Below are 19,152 nucleotides of genomic sequence, written 5' to 3'. Positions count from 1 at the left end.
CAGCTTATAAACGGTCCAGAGTACCTTATTAGTGACACTACCCACGTGTTTATTCCTTTAATTAGGATTCAACTATTTAGTTAGTGTTTCGAGGAGTTTTCTTGTTCTTCTGATGTATTCCTTTTCTTCTTCTTCTTCTTCTTCTTCTTCTTCTTATTATTATTATTATTATTATTATTATTCAATTTTCAAGTCACTGGAAAATCTATTTTGATTTCTAATTATTTTGGAAAGACTTTTTACTCTAGAATCTCAGTAATCCGATGAGGATTTCAGAACAAAAACGAAAATCATTTCTAAATTTCAATTCTTGATCGATAATAATTCCTAGAGAAACGATTTGCGAGATCCTTTCTTATCGATTCATACTTTTCATTAACTCCCATGCCGAAAGAAATAGGTGGGCAGCAAACATAACCCAAACAAAAAACGATTTTTTTTATTGAAAGAAAAGTGGTTTTCCATGTTGGTTTGCTGTATTCTTGCCATTCTGTTTGTAGACATTTTATTAGTTAAAGTGCACTTAATTAGAATAACGTTTATTTATTGACAAATACGCAAGGATTGTTAGAAAGCGTCACTTTCTAGGATTCATAATTTTTATTTCTTTCTTACATTCACTACATGTGTATGCAATAAGCTTAGCTTGAACTATTGTGCATAAATAAACATCTACCGTTTAGCTATTGCCATCATCACCATCATCATCATAGTCGTCAAAATCATCACCGTTATCATCATCACCACCAACCATATCATCGTTGTCATTTAAATCATTATCAGCATCACAAATCATCATCACCATCAAAGTCATCATCATCATTAGAAATCATCATCAAATTCATTATCATCATCACTACCACCACCGTCCACATCATCATCATCGAAAGCATCACCATCATTATCATCTATATACTATGAAAAGTTTACAGTGTTTTGTAAGTTTTCTTTGTGAATGCAACTAGAAACATGATCGATTGACGAAACCTAATGGGTAGAGTACACATTTTTATGGCAGTATTTTTCAAATGCCAAAACTTATATAAATATTTTTATTGTCATCAAAATATATATTAAATCTACCAATAAAAACTCTTGTACAGGGTGGCTGAAAAGTCCCAGGACACTATACATGTATTTTTAATAAAATACAGTATTTTTTAATGAAACACACAGAAAACAAATATATTCAACAAAAAAAGAGAACTTTATTAGAAACAAAGCAGAAAACAACTAGAGTAATTTAGTGGTCTAGGGGATCAGTATGTTGGCCCTCGTTGTTCTTGCACAATTCCATTCGCCTCCAGGTTCTTTGTGTCATTTTTTTTTTTTAGAGAATTTCTTGATACGCTAGCAAAAGCTGCAATAATCGCATGCTTTAGCATTAAAATATTAAAAATAGAGTGTCCTGGGACTTTTCGGCCAGTGTCCTGGGACTTTTCGGCCACCCTGTACTCTTAAGTATAAATATTTCTATTGTCATCAATATATATATATTAAATCTACCAATAAAAACTCTTGTACTCATATGTATAAAAGTATAAATATTTCTATTGTCATCAATATATATATTAAATCTACCAATAAAAACTCTTGTACTCTTAAGTATAAAAGCGAATGCGAAAAATTCCGACCATCTCAATCAGCGAATGCTCTTCTCCATACAAAACCGTCATTACCAAAAAAATATCCTGACAGAAACTAATCTTCTCTTCACCAACTATTTTTCAATATGAACTAAAATTATTTTTATTCATTTTTTTTTACAAAGGAGTCATCACTTATCAAGGCCCGGAGGCCACCGGAGGATAAGGGTTAATGAGTGTACAGTAGTCAATGGGACAATATGTGATGATCGAGACATAAATGAAGGATTAAGTATAAAACTTTTTACCACAAACAAAAAATTCCAGAATGAAATATGTCTATGAAGTTTCTGAATTTTTGAGATGAGGATTATTCATATTATTTGGATTCTTTGGACTACTGTTCTCATCTTCAGTGTCATTTTCACAACGTTTCGGTTGATGTAACCTCTGACCTTTTTCAGGTGTATTTTGTCGAACGTGGGAATGTTTCTGTCAAACTCGGGAATTTGGGCGGAATTTTTAATTTTAATATTCCAATTTAATATTGTATTCCAGGATTTTTTTTTTTTTTGCGTGTTTTATCGTTTGGACATAAAGAATAAAAAATCGTCATTGTTGCTTGGACACGTGAACATTGCAGTTGAGTACTGGTATCGACTGAGTGTGCATATTAGCTTGGAATAAATGTAATTCCAATAAACAGTTGATGAAAAGATAAGGAGTTTATTGAAACTGTAAGAACTTGAAAGTATAAACAAAAAATGCGAATTTCATAAAAAGCAAATTTTTAGAGACGAAACTTAAGTAGATATTACGAGGTGCCTTCAATAAGTTTCCAGACTTTTTTCATATGGGCATTTTTCTTGATAGTACACATATAAAACTCTCGTCCCCTTCGAAGTAATCTCCTCCGGCTGCAATGCACTTGTTGTATCATTCCAACAACTTCTGGAAGGCCCCATGAAGTCCTCTTGTGTAAGCATATCAATGACCCTCGTCACAGCCTATTTCATCTCCTCAATTGTCTCATAACGACAACCTCTAAGGTTTTCCTTGACCTTAAGGAATAACCAAAAGTCACAGGGAGCAAGGTCTGGACTATAGGGAGGGTGATGTCCATCTTGGTCATGTCAACGTCTTTTTTTATGATTTTCTCTGAGCACCCTAGGGACAAACTTACCGGAATCTTTCACATCTTTAATTCTTCATGAACAATTGTGTGTACAGTTTCCACACTGACGTCAACCCATGCACTTAATGTCTCTATAGACACACGATGGTTCTTGTCGATGAAATTCGTTATTTAGCCAATTAACTCTGGTGTTCTTACTTCCTTACTCCTCCCGCACCTCTCATCATCCCTCACAGACTCCCTACCTTACTTGAATCTCTTATGCCACTCAAAAACTGATGTTCGATTCATGCAAGATGCTCCAAAAGCAATCTGAAGCATTCCATATGTTTTTGTCACATTTTTTCCAAGTTTAAAACAGAATTTTATTCCATATCGTTCTTCTAAGGTGTCCTCACGTCAAGTTTACGTTTTTGAAATACACTAGCTGTGACAATCAGGCTTTAGTAGGGTGTATTCGAAATCCTGCCGTAGCTATTCAAATTCGTATTCGAATTCGTAACATTTGAACCTGAAATTCGTATTCAAATTCGTAGCATTTGAACCTAAAATCATAAAAATTGGTCAGTCATCTCATAAGATGTATAGCAATAACATACTGAATTTTCAAAAGTCTGCACCAATTTGAAATGCCTGTACAAAAACGTCTGGAAACTTATTGAAGGCACCTGTATGTCGATGAAATCATTTGCCATCGTATGAGGCTTATTTTAAAGCTTATTTCATTTAATAACTCCTTATTTTGTTAAAAAATTATTCACTGAATTTCAGAGGAAATATTCATTCTGGCGCCAAAAAATTGAAAGCTGCCAGGTTTACTTGATGTGGGAGAGAGGATGGGGGTTATGCCGCGAGTAATTGGAAATATTTATAACGGCAGATATTTTGAATTTGGCGCCAGTTATAGGTTTATCGCTGGGCAATAAAGCTGTTTAGGTGTTTAATTTTTTTTTTTTGGGGGGGGGGTAGATTAAAAGTATAAAAACCTGACAAAATACATATGTTAGAGCAAATGCTTGGGAATAAAAATAAATGTTTCTTAAATCCATTAAATCTTTTTATTTTTAAAAATATTCTTTCTTTTCCTTTTCAGGTTTATTTCTCCACCCGAAAGCAATTGGAAATCTTATTCACATGAAAGAAAACGGTGAAATGGTGGAGGATTATGTAAGACAACTGGATGAATTTTTAAGCCGTAAGAAACGATATTTTTTTTCTTTTACATACAAAAAATTATTCGGCATTACAGCATATTTGATATTTCATTGTTGCATTACTTCCCTTGTTTTCTAGACGGTGATAGATGATTTGGTGTCCCCGACGAAATATCTTCCAATGGATATTTTAATTGAAGAAATTTGTCACATTCTTAGACGAATTATTATTATTATTAGTAGTAGTAGTAGTAGTAGTAGTAGTAGTAGTAGTTGCATAATTATAAGTAGTTTAGCGTAAGAATGATTTTTTTTTCTGTAAGAAAAAAATGTTCATTTACTTTTGAGAATGTTTCACATAGAAAGAAAGTTAGCAATTACAAGAAATAAATATTACGCATTTTTTAAACAAAAATAAGAATTGTTTAAATTGTTCCACTTATTTTCAAAAAAAATGTAATAATAATAATATCATATGTAATGTTATAATAAAAAATATCTGTTGGAAGATGTTTCGTCGGGGACGCCAAATCAGCTATCACCGTCTAGAAAACAGGGGAAGTAATGGAACGATGAAATGTCTCGAGAAATATGTCGGAATGCCAATTATTCTTTTTAATTTAAAAGGGAAAAAGAATTGTGATTCTTTTCAAGCAAAGGTCGAAGAGACGCCTAATATTGCATTTCGAATGACAAAAACACTTTCGGTGTTTCTTCATTATTAGAGCGAAATTCGAAAATCAAAATATTGAATTTCAAGTAAAACCAATGGTGTTGGTGTCTACTTAACTGTCATCTCGCAGTAATGAAAATGAACATGTCCAAAAATTACGAAAAACGATCAGGAAGAAAATTAATTATTAATGAATAGTTTTGCAAAAAAATAAATGAATAAATAAACGACAGAAACTGGAGAGTTCCACTCGGAACAAGGGAGGTAATTATTTTTGGAAATTCTAGGTCAATTTAGCAAAACTCAATTTCCAGTAATTGCCTTCGAAAACGGTTTTTATTATTAATTAATTTTCTATCTTATCGTTTTTCGTAATTTCTGGATATGTTCCTTACTGCGACGTGAGAATTAATAACGAGGAAGCGCTCTAATTTCATACGAACATCCGCAAGATCGTTACGTCAAAAAGTTTGTATGACAAATTACTTAAATTATGGTTACATTGCGAAATAATACAATTGTAATTGTAAACAAAAAACAAGATTTCTAAAATTAATTGGGAAACAGCAGAGCGTTTGAATTAATAATGCAAAATTACTTTTTGTCAATCCGTTTTACATGGTGTTCGTTCAATAACCTACAAAAAAATCTGTTCTATAAAGAAAACTTATTTTTCCCCTTTTTTCATATTTTACTTCGGATAGTTTTCGGGTCTCAAGGGGTCCTTTTTTGAGACTGCAACTTTATTTCATTATGATTTCAATTTATATCCGATTTATATCTTTTAAGGATAGACGTTATTTCTTTTATGACTGTTACCTGTATTTCGCTACAGCTTTCAGGGTTTTTTTAATAAAAATCGCTCCAGACAAGGCATAAAACCACTTGATGTAAAGAGCTAAAAGAAATACTAAACCCAAGATCCACTTTCTACTCTCCTTAAGAACAATTAGGCATTAAGACTTTTTAATGCTATTATGTAGTAATTTTTGCAATGATTTTTTTTTTTCAACTTGCCAGAGAAAACGAGAGAGGGAGATGAGAGAAAAACTAGTCACGCGATAAAGAAGGAAAAGTCCTTTGCAGTTGTGGTAGTAAGACGACATCTTGATGTGACTGCCTTAAAGGGAGATTGGAGCTCAGTCGAGCATCTTTCATGGAAATAATAATCGAGTAGAGAAAGACTAGCAATGTCTTTTCTGAGAGTAATGAACTGTAGAGCATAGAAAAGATTGTCAAGTTGATTTTGCATTCTGTCAAGACAAGAAAGCATCATCTGAGTACCATTCCAAAGATTCAATCGAATGATTATGAATATTATGAGAGGATTCGAAATGATGAATCTAAAAAGAGTGTTGTTTTATTCTTCTTTTTTTTTTTTTGTCTTTTATTAGTTTGTTTTTAAGTAATCTTACCAAAAGTGTTTCTATTTAATTTGACAATAAAATGTCTGCAGACAGTTGTGTGAAAAAGGGGTTGTCAACACGATGGTGATCCCAGCTTCTACCATCCAAATTAATGGGGGGGGGGCTGAGATCCAATCATGTTCAAACTATTTCCCTTATAATATTTCTCAGCACTAGGACTTATACTTACTATATATACTTTGGACCATACAATCAAGAAGTTGGCTCCAGGTATGACCAAAGAATCATCAAACCTGTGCATACCATGGTCTGCAAATGATGGTTTAGCCAAATTGATGCTATACCAAATTAACCACTTTTCATACTTGTTGAGGATCTCTTTAAAAAATAAATAGCTCGAAGAACTGGGATTTTATTTTCCTCTGGTTTCCTTCACATTAGTCTCGAGTTAAATGATTGCCAAACAAAGATAACATTTCAAGTGAAATAAAGAAAAAAAGTGCAGAAAAATCAAAGCACGGCTCAAACACTGAATCATTGGATCAACTTAATTGATGCACAAAAACCAAGCAATCTCCAATGAACATTTGTTGTTTCATTATATCAAACTAGAATGATCAAACACTTTCACGGTTTTTAAAGGGTTCAATCGAAATAAACTTATAAAAGATCAAACAAGGTAAAATGTAATGACAAAATCTACACATATCAACTTTATTGATGATTTGATAGAAATATTTGAATTAAAGAATGTAAGAGAGTTTAAAGGGTCGAAAGCAGTTTTGTCAAACTCAGAGTCCTGCGAAGAGTTAGTGTTGTCACGTGAGCCGCACTCCAACAATTATAACTGAAGTTATTAATGTTTAATTATTGTAGATTTTTTTCTATTCTTATTTAGAAACATAAAATAGTTTAGTCCTATTCACGAATGTACTTAATAAAAAATATCACAAAAAAAATTAGCATGATATGTGAATGTGTTCTTCATTTCAATACTAGCAGGGAAGTCAGACGTTGTCCGGGATTGAATGAGGATTAACAAATTCTCCATCGTCTCATACTTTTATTATCACTGAAATCAGTGAAATCAACCATTTTTTTTTTTTTTTCAAATCGATTGATGACTTGCTCCCTCGCAATGTACCAGGAGGAAGTTTCACATGCCTTCCCGCACTGACTTAGTCTACAATACATTGTAGTTTACATTACACTGCAAAGAATCTATTGACACAGACAAATATGGATATTGCTGGAGAAGTGCATATAATATGACAATGAAGTGTTACCAACAAATGAACAGGACAAGAGAAATGCCGAATTGTTGAATACTAAATTTTCATGAAACTTAGAAAGTCTACAAATTACAGGAGAAGTATCTGGTCCGACTATAAGAATTTAGAAGGTACTGAAGAACATGGATGGACAAAATCGCTACCAGACTTTGCTTCTGCACACAAGATTATTACAACTCAGGCATGACTGCTCAACAATGTTCCTTACCACTGGCCACCAGACTTTTTGTCCCTCATCACTCAACTCCAACTCCCCTGACTATTTCTTCTGGAACATAATCGAGGCCATGATCAACAACATTATCAATTCTCTGAGGACTGCCATCATGGAGGCGTTCACTACTATAGACATTTATGTGACTCATTTTGCACTCGCTTTAAGATGGGTGTCTCTGCCAGCTGCAATTATATTGAAAAATAATGTAGGATGCAACTTTAATTGTTGCCAAGTAAACTGTAGGGTCTCTGTATATAAAACTTCTTTTTGGTTACCTACTTTGTTTTCTTTTTTGTAAGCGTTGAATTTGGCTGCATCACCTTATATATATATATATATATATATATATATATATATATATATATATATATATATATATATATATATATATATATATATTAGAAAAATGGTGCCCATTGGTTGATTCATTTCTCCAGCCTTTAGAGAATAGTGTTGTTGGCGTGTTATTAATCATGGCCTTAATTATGCTCCAGAAGAAATAGGAAGTTTTCAGTCGAGGGAGAAGGACAGTCATATGTTTGGTGACCAGTGGTAAGGATCCATTGAACTAGATTTCTTAAAGCAAAAAATAAAAACCATAACCTTCCAAAGGAGGTGGTAATGCATGGAAGGATAGACTAAACTAAACATAAATCAGACAAAAGGTTCAGATCTTTTGTGAACTTTTTTTTTTTTTTATTACATTTTCACCCCAAACAAGCACATTGCCACTTTGGTGTAGGGGGCTAATATCAGGGGCAGCAACTACTGGGTCACTATGTAGGGATTTGGGCAGCAAGATGTCAGTTCACGTTACACTTGAACTTCTGCATGTCAGTACAGTTGGGGAAGCAGGGACCTGGAATAGAATTCCAGAGTCTAGCGGTTCTGGGAAAGAAACTACTGGAGTAGAAAGATCTTGTACATCTAGGGATCTCTACTGTGTAGGGGTGGGATTTAGCTGCCTGTCGGGTTTGTCGAGGGTGTCAACGTTGTGGGGGCACAAGTGTCTGTAGTTCGGCAGAGCATTCACCACTAAAATACTTGTAGAAAAGGCAGAGGGATGCAACGTTTCATCGATGGGACAGAGGCTGAAGCTTAGATGCCAGTTCAGGGCCTATCAGATTGTCGACTCTCTTTTGAACCTTGTCTAGGAGCAAAAGACTAGCAGCAGATGCACCAGCCCAAATGTGACAGCAATACTCCATACATGGACGAATGGTAGCCTTATAGAGGTACAGGATACTTTCAGGTGTCAGTAGTTTTCTAGCACGGTAGAGAGAGCCGACCTTCTTCGCAGCGGCGCTGGCAATGTTTTCAATGTAATTGTTCAAACTCAAGTTTCCTGTAAAGGTTAGGCCAAGCAGTTTGAAAGATGTACTCTCAGACAGGGAGTCACTGGCCATTGCTATTGATGGCAGAGAAGGTTTCTTGTAATTATTGAAGGAAACCAGTTTAGTCTTGGCAGCATTGAATGTGACCATCCATTTTTGTCCCCATTCCACTACAGATTGGAGGTCTTCCTCTAGTGTTTTTGCCATTTTTTTAGTTATGTGTTCATTTGTTTTCCTGTCATGCCTGTTATAGAGGGTGGTGTCATCAGCATATATACCCATCTCAGAGGCAGTTTTGTCGGGGAGATCATTAATAAATATTAGGAATAATAGAGGTCCAAGGATAGACCCCTGAGGCACTCCCGCATTTATATCATATTGTTTAGATGTACGACTGTCGAGGACAACCTGGATTTTTCTCTTATCTAAGAAGGATTTAATTATGTTAAGTATTCTACCAGTGATACCGTATGATCTAATTTTCCTGAGGAGACCCTCATGCCATACCCTGTCAAAAGCCTTAGATATATCTAGAGCTACCGCTCTGCCCTGCTCCGCTTTGTCCAGTGAATGGTATATACGTTCAGAGATGAGGATGTCTGCGATGGAACAGGCTTGTCTGAATCCATATTGTTTGTCAATCAGAAGTTTAGCATCTGTAAGGTGACGGACTAGAGCATGGTTAATTATGGTCTCAAATATTTTGGCGAAAAGTGGGAGGAGGCTAATGGGGCGATAATTTGATGGGTCAGTCCTTTCGCCAGAATTCTTGATAACTGGTACAACAGAAGCAGTTTTCCAACAGCCCGGAAAGCATGATTCATTAGAGTTTGGAGAGAACTGGAGCTAGTTCCGCTGAGCACTTTTTTAATAGCACAGCTGGGATGAGATCAGGTCCACATGCTTTTGAGGTGTCAAGGTTTTTTATGATAGCATGCACCTGAGCAGGGGTGATTTTTAGATCGTCTAGCATGGCGTCTGTCCACGAAGGAAAGTCAGGCAAGAGGTGGTTGGAAGGGTCCAGTGTGGAGTTTGAGACAAACCGACTGGCAAGCATATTAGCCTTGTCGGTTACGGAGCAAACAACCTTGTGATTGTTGGTTAGTGGGGGAATTGTTGATTGCCCATTATTTACTACACTGTTGTAGATTTTCCAGAAGTCACGAGTTTCTAATTTTTGTGCTTCAATGCGTTTTTTGGTGGTTTCAGTAAATTCTCTCTTAGCTGTCGCTATTTCTTTCTTAATGTTACTTTTAGCTTCTATATATTTCTGTCTGTTTGAACTGGACTTATGTCAGTTAAATCTGCGGTATGCATGCTGCCTTTGAGCAATGGCAGTTGCGCAAGTAGAAGTAAACCATTGAGAAGAGTGGGTCTTGCTATAAAATTTCCGTATGGGAACATGTGCTTCAATTGCTGTTTTGAACCATTTAGTGGTCTCATTTGCGCACTGTTCAGCAGGAAGAGAAAAAATATTTTCTCATGGCACATCTCTGATAAGATCTCTGATGGCTTCCCAGTCAGCCATTTTATAATATCTCGTTGTTTTGAGCACTGGCTCTTCAGTTTGGGGTCTAGAGTTTAGGGCGATTTCGACCATTATCACTGCATGATCAGCGTTCCTGAGTGGGCTGTCAGCATTTGTTATACAATCCTCGGGAACTGTGGTCAAAAACAGATCTAGAAGTGATGCGTGTTGTTCTTGCTGGTCAGGGAAACTGGTTGGAAACGTAACAATTTGTGATAGGGAGTGAGATATAGCGAAGCTCTGTGTTGTGCTGCCCGCTGCATCTATGTAAGTAGAGAATCCAAGCCAGTTTTTGGGGTGAACATTAAAGTCACCAAATACATGTACTCGTGTGCTAGTGTCGAGGGAGAGTGCTGTGTCTATGCTGTCAGAGACTTTGTTTATTATGGTGCAGTCCTGGATCGAGGGAGAGCGGTAGAGAAAATAAAAGTAGCTAATGTTATGTTGTATGTTTAGTCTAAAGCACATAAAGGCTTGATCGTCCGTTTCTAGGTTTGTTTCTCTAGTCAGGGGGAGGGTGTTACGAATGTAGACTCCAAGTCCGTGCATATGTCTGTCAGAGTCCTTACGGCAGAGTGGGAGATAGCCAGGCATGTTAAAGAAGTTAGAGGGGATGGAGGAATGTAGATTAGTCTCGCTTAGTGCTAAGATATCCAGGGTATTTGTTAAGAGAAATGCTCCAACGTCAGCTAAATTAGTTCTAAGTCCATGGATGTTAGTGAATGCAAGCCTCAAGGGAGGAGGCAAGTTGGATTTGTTTGTCCCTAGGCCTGGTTTAAGCTTATTTTTTGATTGTACTGTCATGTTTTTATAGAGTTTCAGTTAGGTAAGGGGGAGCTGAACAAGAGGTTATGCAGGGTATCAGACATGCAACACAAGTAGACCATTAGCTGACCTTTCTTCAACTAAGACTGTGGCCTCAGGAAAGCCCATCGAGGATGAGTGCAGGGTCACTTTCCATGTGCGACATGGCACTACAAACATCCCGATATTATACAACTGCTGATGGAGCAGCTGCTCTAAGCACTACAAAAGAGGTAGGGCACCTGTACTACCAGTCGGAAACAGCAGTCAGGAACTATCAATCCGGTACCCTCAACCCATCAGAAGAAGGTCACCCTAATCTAATTGCACAGGCATGTGTGGTACTCAAGCACTCCCAAGTGCCCAGTTTTGAGGGGTGGGATGTGTCGGGAGTGGGCAACGGCATTCATTGCCCTAGACAAGAAACAAGATCTACCACTAAGTGTTTTGTCGATTCACTGTGATAATGTCTCTGCGCCTGACTAATAGGCAAAGAAGGAGTATGGAAGCCGGGCGATAGACAGAGCCTATCTACTCCTTAAGCAATTTAGGTTTGCAGACCGGTAATTTGTTTGAGTCACCAGCTCTAGGAAGGTTGTCATCCAAGATTGGAGAGGGCTCCCTCCCCTTTGGTTTAGTTTCAGAGTTTTCCTTCTCCTAGACGGTGATCTGGGAAGATCTACTTAGTCCATCAGCCCTGAGATGGTTTGCTTCGTGCCTGGGTCCTAATCCAGGTATTTCTGCGACCCCGCATGGTTAGTTAATGTTACAGAGGTTATATATCTAATGAATAGTTACACTCCTCAAAGTGATTTGTGAGCAGGCTTGTTAGAAAGGCTTAGAATATACCTAGGATTCCTTAACTCATAAGAAGAGTAAAAAAAATCGCTTTCTATATGGGTTTTCCATAGTAAAAAGATGTAACACAAGGTCAGTCAAATGTTTTTTGTTTTTACAAAGGAGTCGATACTTATCAAGGCTCAGAAGCCGCTCGATAATAGGAAAATGTCGTTAATAGTGGAAATTTGATTAATTGGATTACTTAAGGGAATGCCTCATGAAGAACTTGTTTACATTGGACTTGAAGACGACCATATTGTAGTCAGTTGGAAAACAGGAAAATGGAAGAGAGTTCCACAGGTGTGCAGTTCTAAGAAAGAAGCTTTGTTTATGAAATCTACGTTTAGATTTTAAGCACAGATAAAGAGTGGGGGAAATTATTGCTAGTGGTTTCAGCTAGATGGGTGTTTTTCATGAAAGTTTGTCGAGAGGGGGGGGCATAGATTAGGGCTCAGACGAGCACTTGCCATAAAAATAACGATAAAGCAGAAACAGGCTTGCAAGTCTCTTTTGTGGGAAAGGGGTTGCAGGTAAGAGAAAAGAGGCATCCCCCACTAGGCTATGAAGTTTACTTGAATTCTATCAAGGCAGGATAAACTGCTTCTAGCAGCTCCTACCCAGATGTCGCAACAGTACTCCACCAGGCTACGAAGTCTATTTTGAACTCTGTCAAGGCAGGATAACCTGCTTCTAGCAGCTTATCCTCAGATGTGGCAACAGTATTCCATCCTTGGACGTACTTGGCTCTTATACAGGTGGAGAATGCATCAGCAGTGAGATATCTAATGGAGTGTTAAAACGATCCTACCATTTTCCCAGCAGCCTTGGCAACAGATTTGATGTACATGTTCCATTTCAGATCAGGAGTAAAGGTCAAACCTAAAGGCTTGTCAAAACATGGAGCCTCCCCAAGACGATAGCCATCCATTTCAATTGATCCCAGACGGGTATCAGAGCGTTGATGATGTAAAGATAGAAGCTTGGTTTTAGATGCATTAAAATTAACCTGCCACCTCTTTCCCCATCACATCACGTGATCAAGATCAGAAGAGAGAGAATCAAAGAGAACGTGGTCATTTATGGTCTTTGAAGTGTTGCCATAGATGGTAGTGTCGTCAGCATAAATGCCTACAACAATCTTAGGATGTGATTTTGAAGATCATTGATGTAGAAATGAAAAAAAATAAGGAGGCACTTTTTCAAGAGGAGGTAATAATCCTCCCATGTTTTTCGTTATCTTTCGCCTGTTAATTGACTCTGTTACCTCAGCTGTTCTACATCTACCAAACCAAGAACTCTCACCCATTATTTTTTAGTATGACCATATCATCAAAGTGTCCTGTCCTGCACACATCTCCCTATACTGCCAAAGTTATCAGCTCGAACCCTATCTTAAAGAAACCCATTACATATCGATTGTATCGTTCTCTCCATGCAACGCATATACTCAACTCTCACTGACCTTGTTTCACATCAATACAGTTAAACGAAAAGAAAACAACAAAAACTCATTAATTGAATAATAGCCAATAATTTAAAAATGTTTTACTTATGTCCAAATGATTCGATTGAATCCTTAACGATGTCAAATCTGAGTATGAATGTCGATACATAAAATAGTAGGGAAACCTCGAAGCATTAAGAAAAGCAAAGAAGCTAAACGAAATCTTAAAAGGTGAACAGAATAATGCAGTAAGCCAAATCCCTGGGAATTATTTTCGTTGTTTGTTTTTTTTATTCACCTTCACCCAAGCAAGGCATATTGCCAGTTGGACATAAGTGCATACTAATTGGGACAAGATGTTGGTTTACATTACATTTCAATTTCTGCAAATCAGTCAAGAAAGGGAATTCCAAAGTCTAGCTGTACGAGGGAAGAAACTATTAGAGTAGAAAACTTTCTGGCATTTAGAAACCTCAACAGTGAAATGTATGTCGAGGGGGGCACAAGTGCAATGAGTTCATCAGATCAAATTTCATTAAAATAGTTGTAAAACAAGCACAGGGATGCAACATTGCGGTGATGGGACAGGGTTGGAGCCTTGTTGACAAAGTGGGACCTATTAGATTGGCGACCCTTTTTTGAACCCTATCCAAGAGGGAGAGGCTAGTGATAGATGCACCAGCTCAGATGTGGCAACAATACTCCATGCATGAACGAATGGTGGCCTTGTAGAGGTACAGGATATTCTCAGGTATGAGTAGTTTTCTAGCATGATAGAGGGAACCCACCTTCCTTGCAGCAGCCTTCGCAATGTCCTCAGTGCATTTGTTCCAGTTCATATTTCCTGTGAATAAATGTACTATGTAATACTCAGTTCTATGTAACAGTCTTCTAGAAGTTGGAGGTTAATCTGCAATCTGTAACAATTGCAAATTACTTAAGACTTCTACCCGATCATGACTGATGGAATGAGAAAAATCTACACGGTTAAATAAGGATTATCTTTGAAATTCCGTATTGATTCCTATGAAAAAATGTGGATCGCTTCTGAATGGATGTTTCTACCTGAGGAGGTTTGGCATTTCATAATTTTTATGAGCGTTGTCCACGGCCCTCCACCATCCCCTTCGCAAAGAGGATTTCCTTTCATACTTACATATTTCTGATTTTTGTTTTTTGTTTTTTTCCTGCCAATGTGTTGAAAATCTTTGAAACAGAAATATTTCTTCTTCTTCTTCTTCTTCTTCTTCTTCTTCTTCTTCTTCTCAAATCAATAAAAGAGCAGAAGCAGCAGAGCAGATTTAGTATCATTAAGCCATTAACTAAGAAATTCACTTCAGATCCATTTCATATTAATGGAATGGACTCCAAAGGATGAAGTGCAGTGGTTAGCAGTATGGGCGCTTTTGTTAGAATCATTCTATCATTTTGTTAATACCTTATGAAAAATAATGTGTATTATTTATTATAAAGGTGCATCTTGTCAAACTCAGGAATCTATATCTTGGAACTTGTTGTGCAATGGAGAAAAATGCCAAGTAATAAACAATTCTGGAAGTTGGAAGTTTAATCCTCAAAACTAGATTCACTAGGGAATACAATTCTAAGTGAACCATGACTTCTTTTTGATGAAGAAACATTCGATCTAAATTTCCTTCTTTAGCAAAAGTCCCATAAATTGTTATCATTTTACATGCTTTTACGTCCTAACATTTTAAATCATCTACATATCAGTCAAGTCTATTAGCGATATATCGAATGATAAATACTGTTGTAACATTGATGGCATATATTGTATTTCGACTGTGGAGATTCGGCAAGATTACACCATATTCTTCTGTTGCACTCGGCTGTGATCTGGTTTTTAATTTCCATCTTATTTAATGTTATCATATTTCAATATACCCAAATATTTGTCGCCTCACTCACTGTCAACATTTTTTATCAAATTTGTTATTGGAAATTCAAGTTGGTTGGTTGTTTTTTGTTTTACGGCATATCAACCCTTTTCGGGTTATTTAATGCCGAATTCAATGATTTTGAAGAATAATTTTTTAATAGAGTATATTTGTTTGTTTTTTAAGTCGGTTTCTATTTAACCCATAGTTGGGACCCTAACAGGTGCTACCACTCTGGGTCAGAGTGGACCTGGGAGCAATGGTAATTAAAGAGTAGCTCCACACTCCCCAAAGTCCGAAAACTGGGGCCTAACCATCGGTTATAGTTTAAGGTCATATCCAGAACCTGTAAATTCAAGTTATTATTATTTACTCACTAGGAGTAGTCACACAGGCCATCATCAAAGATTTCTCTTCGAGAACAACTTGTGGTGTTCTCTGGAGTCTGAAAGACAACAAACTAGCTCTCTTCTTTCATTTTTTCTTTTTACTTAGAGTCGGTCAGTATCATTTGGGTGTAGTGCATTGTGCATAGTCATGAGTTTCCTTGTCTTCTGGTCGAGATGCCTTAGTACTTCTTTGGTCCAACCTATAAACGGTCCAGAGTATCTTACTCGTGACACTGCCCATGTGTTTATAACTTTAATTAGGTTTCTACTATATAGTTTAGTTTCGAGGAGTTTTCTTGTTCTTCCGAGATATACCTTTCCAATTACCTCTTTCATTTCTGTTGCTTTGATGGTATCTGCTTCCAGAACTCCCAAATATTTGTAGGTATCATGTTTGCTTAGTGTTCTCATCTCTGTTTGGTTCGGTAGTTCTATACTTTGTGTTGCTTCCAGTTTTCTCCTTCTCATCACCAGTAGTGCACACTTTTCCATACTGAATTCCATTTGTGTTTATTAGCATCTCTAGTTCCTTCTTGGTTTTTGCAAACAGTTTCAGGTCATCCATGTACATTAGGTGGTTCATTCTTTCATCTATATTAATGAATTTGTATCCAGCTTAGTATTTTCTTAATGTATTCATTGGGTAGTTCTTACACAGGTCAGTGATTACGGACAGATAATAATGGATGGTATTCACTGGAGTCTTCTTGAGGTTTTCTTTCAATAAACTTTGCAAATAACTTTATCTCATCACAATGGTTGCTTACCATTAATTTCTCGCTGATAATGACCATTGAACTTTATTGAAATCTGAGTGGTAATAAGCCCCAAGTACTTTTTGAACTCATCCAGTAGAGATCTGGTTAGTGTTCTTTCTCCTTGATCATTCCATCTTCCTTGACCCTTCACGACTTTTTTTGTGGTATCAGCCGAGTTTTTGTTTTTTTTCAAATCCTTTGAATTCATTTGGTATTCCTTCCATCTTTTTGTTTTACTTCTGTTGTAGTTTCCATGTGGCTAGTTAATGTTTGGGTTAGTTTCGCATTCAAAGATTTTCCTTTAGCCATTTTTATCATTGCTATCCGTTGTAGTCTCAGCCTTACTATTGATTTCAATTTCTTCTGATCTTTTTTCAAGAATTTTTTCAGGACCTTCCGTAGTGCTCCTACAAATTTTGGTATTTTATTGATTTTTGGGGTTTGTTTTACAATCTACAGAGGTACGAAAACGTAGTCAAAAAACAAATATATAACAAATAAATGTTACCAAAAGCAAGATAAGTTACTCTTCTGCCTAACTGGATAGGTTTTTAGCGTTTTTACTAAAATGTAAAATGTTTAATTAGCTTAAAAAGCAAACAAGTTCAAAGGGTACGCGACCACAGTTGTCGCAACATATTTGTTTTGTGGCCATTTTTTCTTGTGGTCACGTACTCATTGAAAACGCTTGCTTTTTAGCTGATTAAACATTTATTTATTATATATAGAGCTATGTTATATATCATTTTGAAGCGTGTTATTCGTTATCGTTCTTAATCTCTTCATTCATTTTTTTTTTCAGGCTTTTTGACAACATGGACAAAATTCAAATCTACATAATTTTCTTGTTCCAGTTTAAAATAGGCCAAAAAGCTGCTGGAACAGCTCGTGATATCAATGATACGTTTGGCCAGGAACCATTAACGAATATGTTGCACAACGGTGGTTCAAGAAATTTTAGCAATGGTGACAAAAGCCTCGAAGATGAAGACGGTCATGGACGGCCGACTGCGGTTGATAACAAACATTTGAAAGTCTTAATTGAAGCCGATCATCGCAAAACCACACAAGAAGTTGCTGTTGAAATTGAGGTTGACCACTCAACAATTGTTCACCATTTAACGCAAATAGGGAAGTAAAAAAAGTTGGATAAATGGGTGCCACATGAATTGTGTGATAATCAAAAAAATCATTTTGAGATTAATTCTACGCTCCTTCTGTGCAACAAAAACGACCCATTTCTCGAGTGGATTGTGACGTATGATGAGAAGTGGGTCCTCTACGACAACTGGTGACATTCAGCAACAATGGTTGGATGCCAGAGAAGCTCCACAACACTTCCTGAAACCAAAATTGCACCAAAAAAGGTTTATGGTGACTGTTTGGTGGTTTGTGGCCAGTCTCATCCATCACAGCTTCTTAAATCTGTGCAAAACAATTACGGCGGAGAAGTACTGGCAACAAATTGACGAAATATACTAGAAGCTCCAACATATGTGCCCGAGATTAGTCAATATGAAGGGACCAATTCTCCTCCATGACAATGCTCATCCGCATGTTGCTTAACTGACACTGCAGAAGCTGAATGAATTTGGGCTACAAGACTCTGCCTCATTCGCCATATTAACTGGAGCTTTTGCCAACCGATTATCACTTTTTCAAGCATCTCAACAACTTCCTGCGCAAAAAATGCTTCATAAGCCGAGATGATGCCAAATCAGCCTCCAATGACTTCATCGTTTCCAGAACTCTAGATTAATAAAGTTTATTTTATGAAAGGAGTTTTGATCTTTTGAAGTTGAATGTCAAAAAACGACATTATTTTTGCATTAACCTAATATATTTGAATTTTTACCACTTTTTCGAATCTCTGTCAATTGTAAAACAAACACGATTTTTTTTTTTATATTCCATATTCTTTTCAGTTCCACATATTTCGTTTCTCCATTTGATCTTCACCTGTTGTCTGCTGAGGTAGCAAAATTTACAATTTGGTAGTTTCTTTTCTTCCTGTTAATTATTATGGCATCCGGTCTTCTGGCTTGGATGAGTTTATCTGTTTGTATCTTCATGTCCCAAAATATTTTGTGGTTTTTGTTTTCCAATACTGGCTTTGGTTTGTGCCTCTACCATTTGTATGCCTGTTTACAGAGTTCCTAGTGTACTATTTCCCCCATGCAGTCGTTTCTGTTCTTTTACACTTCTAAGACTAGTTTGTTGCATTCACTTATGTGTTCTGTCGTATTGTCGCTGTACATAGTCTAGGTTTACTGTTTTCCTGGGTTTTATTTATTTTAATTTTAATGTAGTTAGTTCTAATCATGTTTTTATGTGCAGCTGTCAGTACTGATTCCATTTCTCTGTTCAAGTGTCCTTTTCTTAGTCATGTCCAGATGTTCTTGTGATTCTCTTGTCATTCATCATACTTTTTTTTTTCTTGTCTTTTTATTTCTGGTTTCATAATCTTCATAAACTGGACAAAAGAAATATTCAGAATTTTGCATAAAAAACTAAGAAACTAATGATCATGTGAAACACTAGACCTGAAGAATGATACTGACTATGTAGAAAAAGGGGAGAAAAAAAAGCTAGTAAATATTGAAGAGGGTAAAGATAATGAAATTAAGTGATTAGAGAAGTAGATAGATAGATAGATAAAGTAGAGCGTTCGTGTGTGCGTGCCTGTATCTGTGCGTACAACTCTCCTACAGCTCATACTGATCATGACCAAAC

The 19,152-nt window shown here is 36.5% G+C and overlaps 1 protein-coding gene across 1 annotated transcript in view; it reads left to right on the top strand.

Moving 5' to 3' along the window:
• The window catches only part of LOC145288100 (sodium/potassium-transporting ATPase subunit beta-like), a 249,869-nt gene that overhangs the window by 207,613 nt on the left and 23,104 nt on the right, over window positions 1–19,152 (top strand). The window contains exon 2 of the mRNA XM_080136158.1: window positions 3,815–3,916. Within this exon, the coding sequence (XP_079992284.1) occupies window positions 3,815–3,916 (102 nt within the window). The remainder of the gene's footprint in view (window positions 1–3,814; window positions 3,917–19,152) is intronic.

The sequence above is a fragment of the Euprymna scolopes genome, chromosome 11 (genome assembly GCF_053919585.1).
Source record: "Euprymna scolopes isolate OS-2025 chromosome 11, ASM5391958v1, whole genome shotgun sequence".
NCBI lineage: Eukaryota > Metazoa > Mollusca > Cephalopoda > Sepiida > Sepiolidae > Euprymna > Euprymna scolopes.
This window is presented reverse-complemented; position numbering and strand designations above follow the sequence as displayed.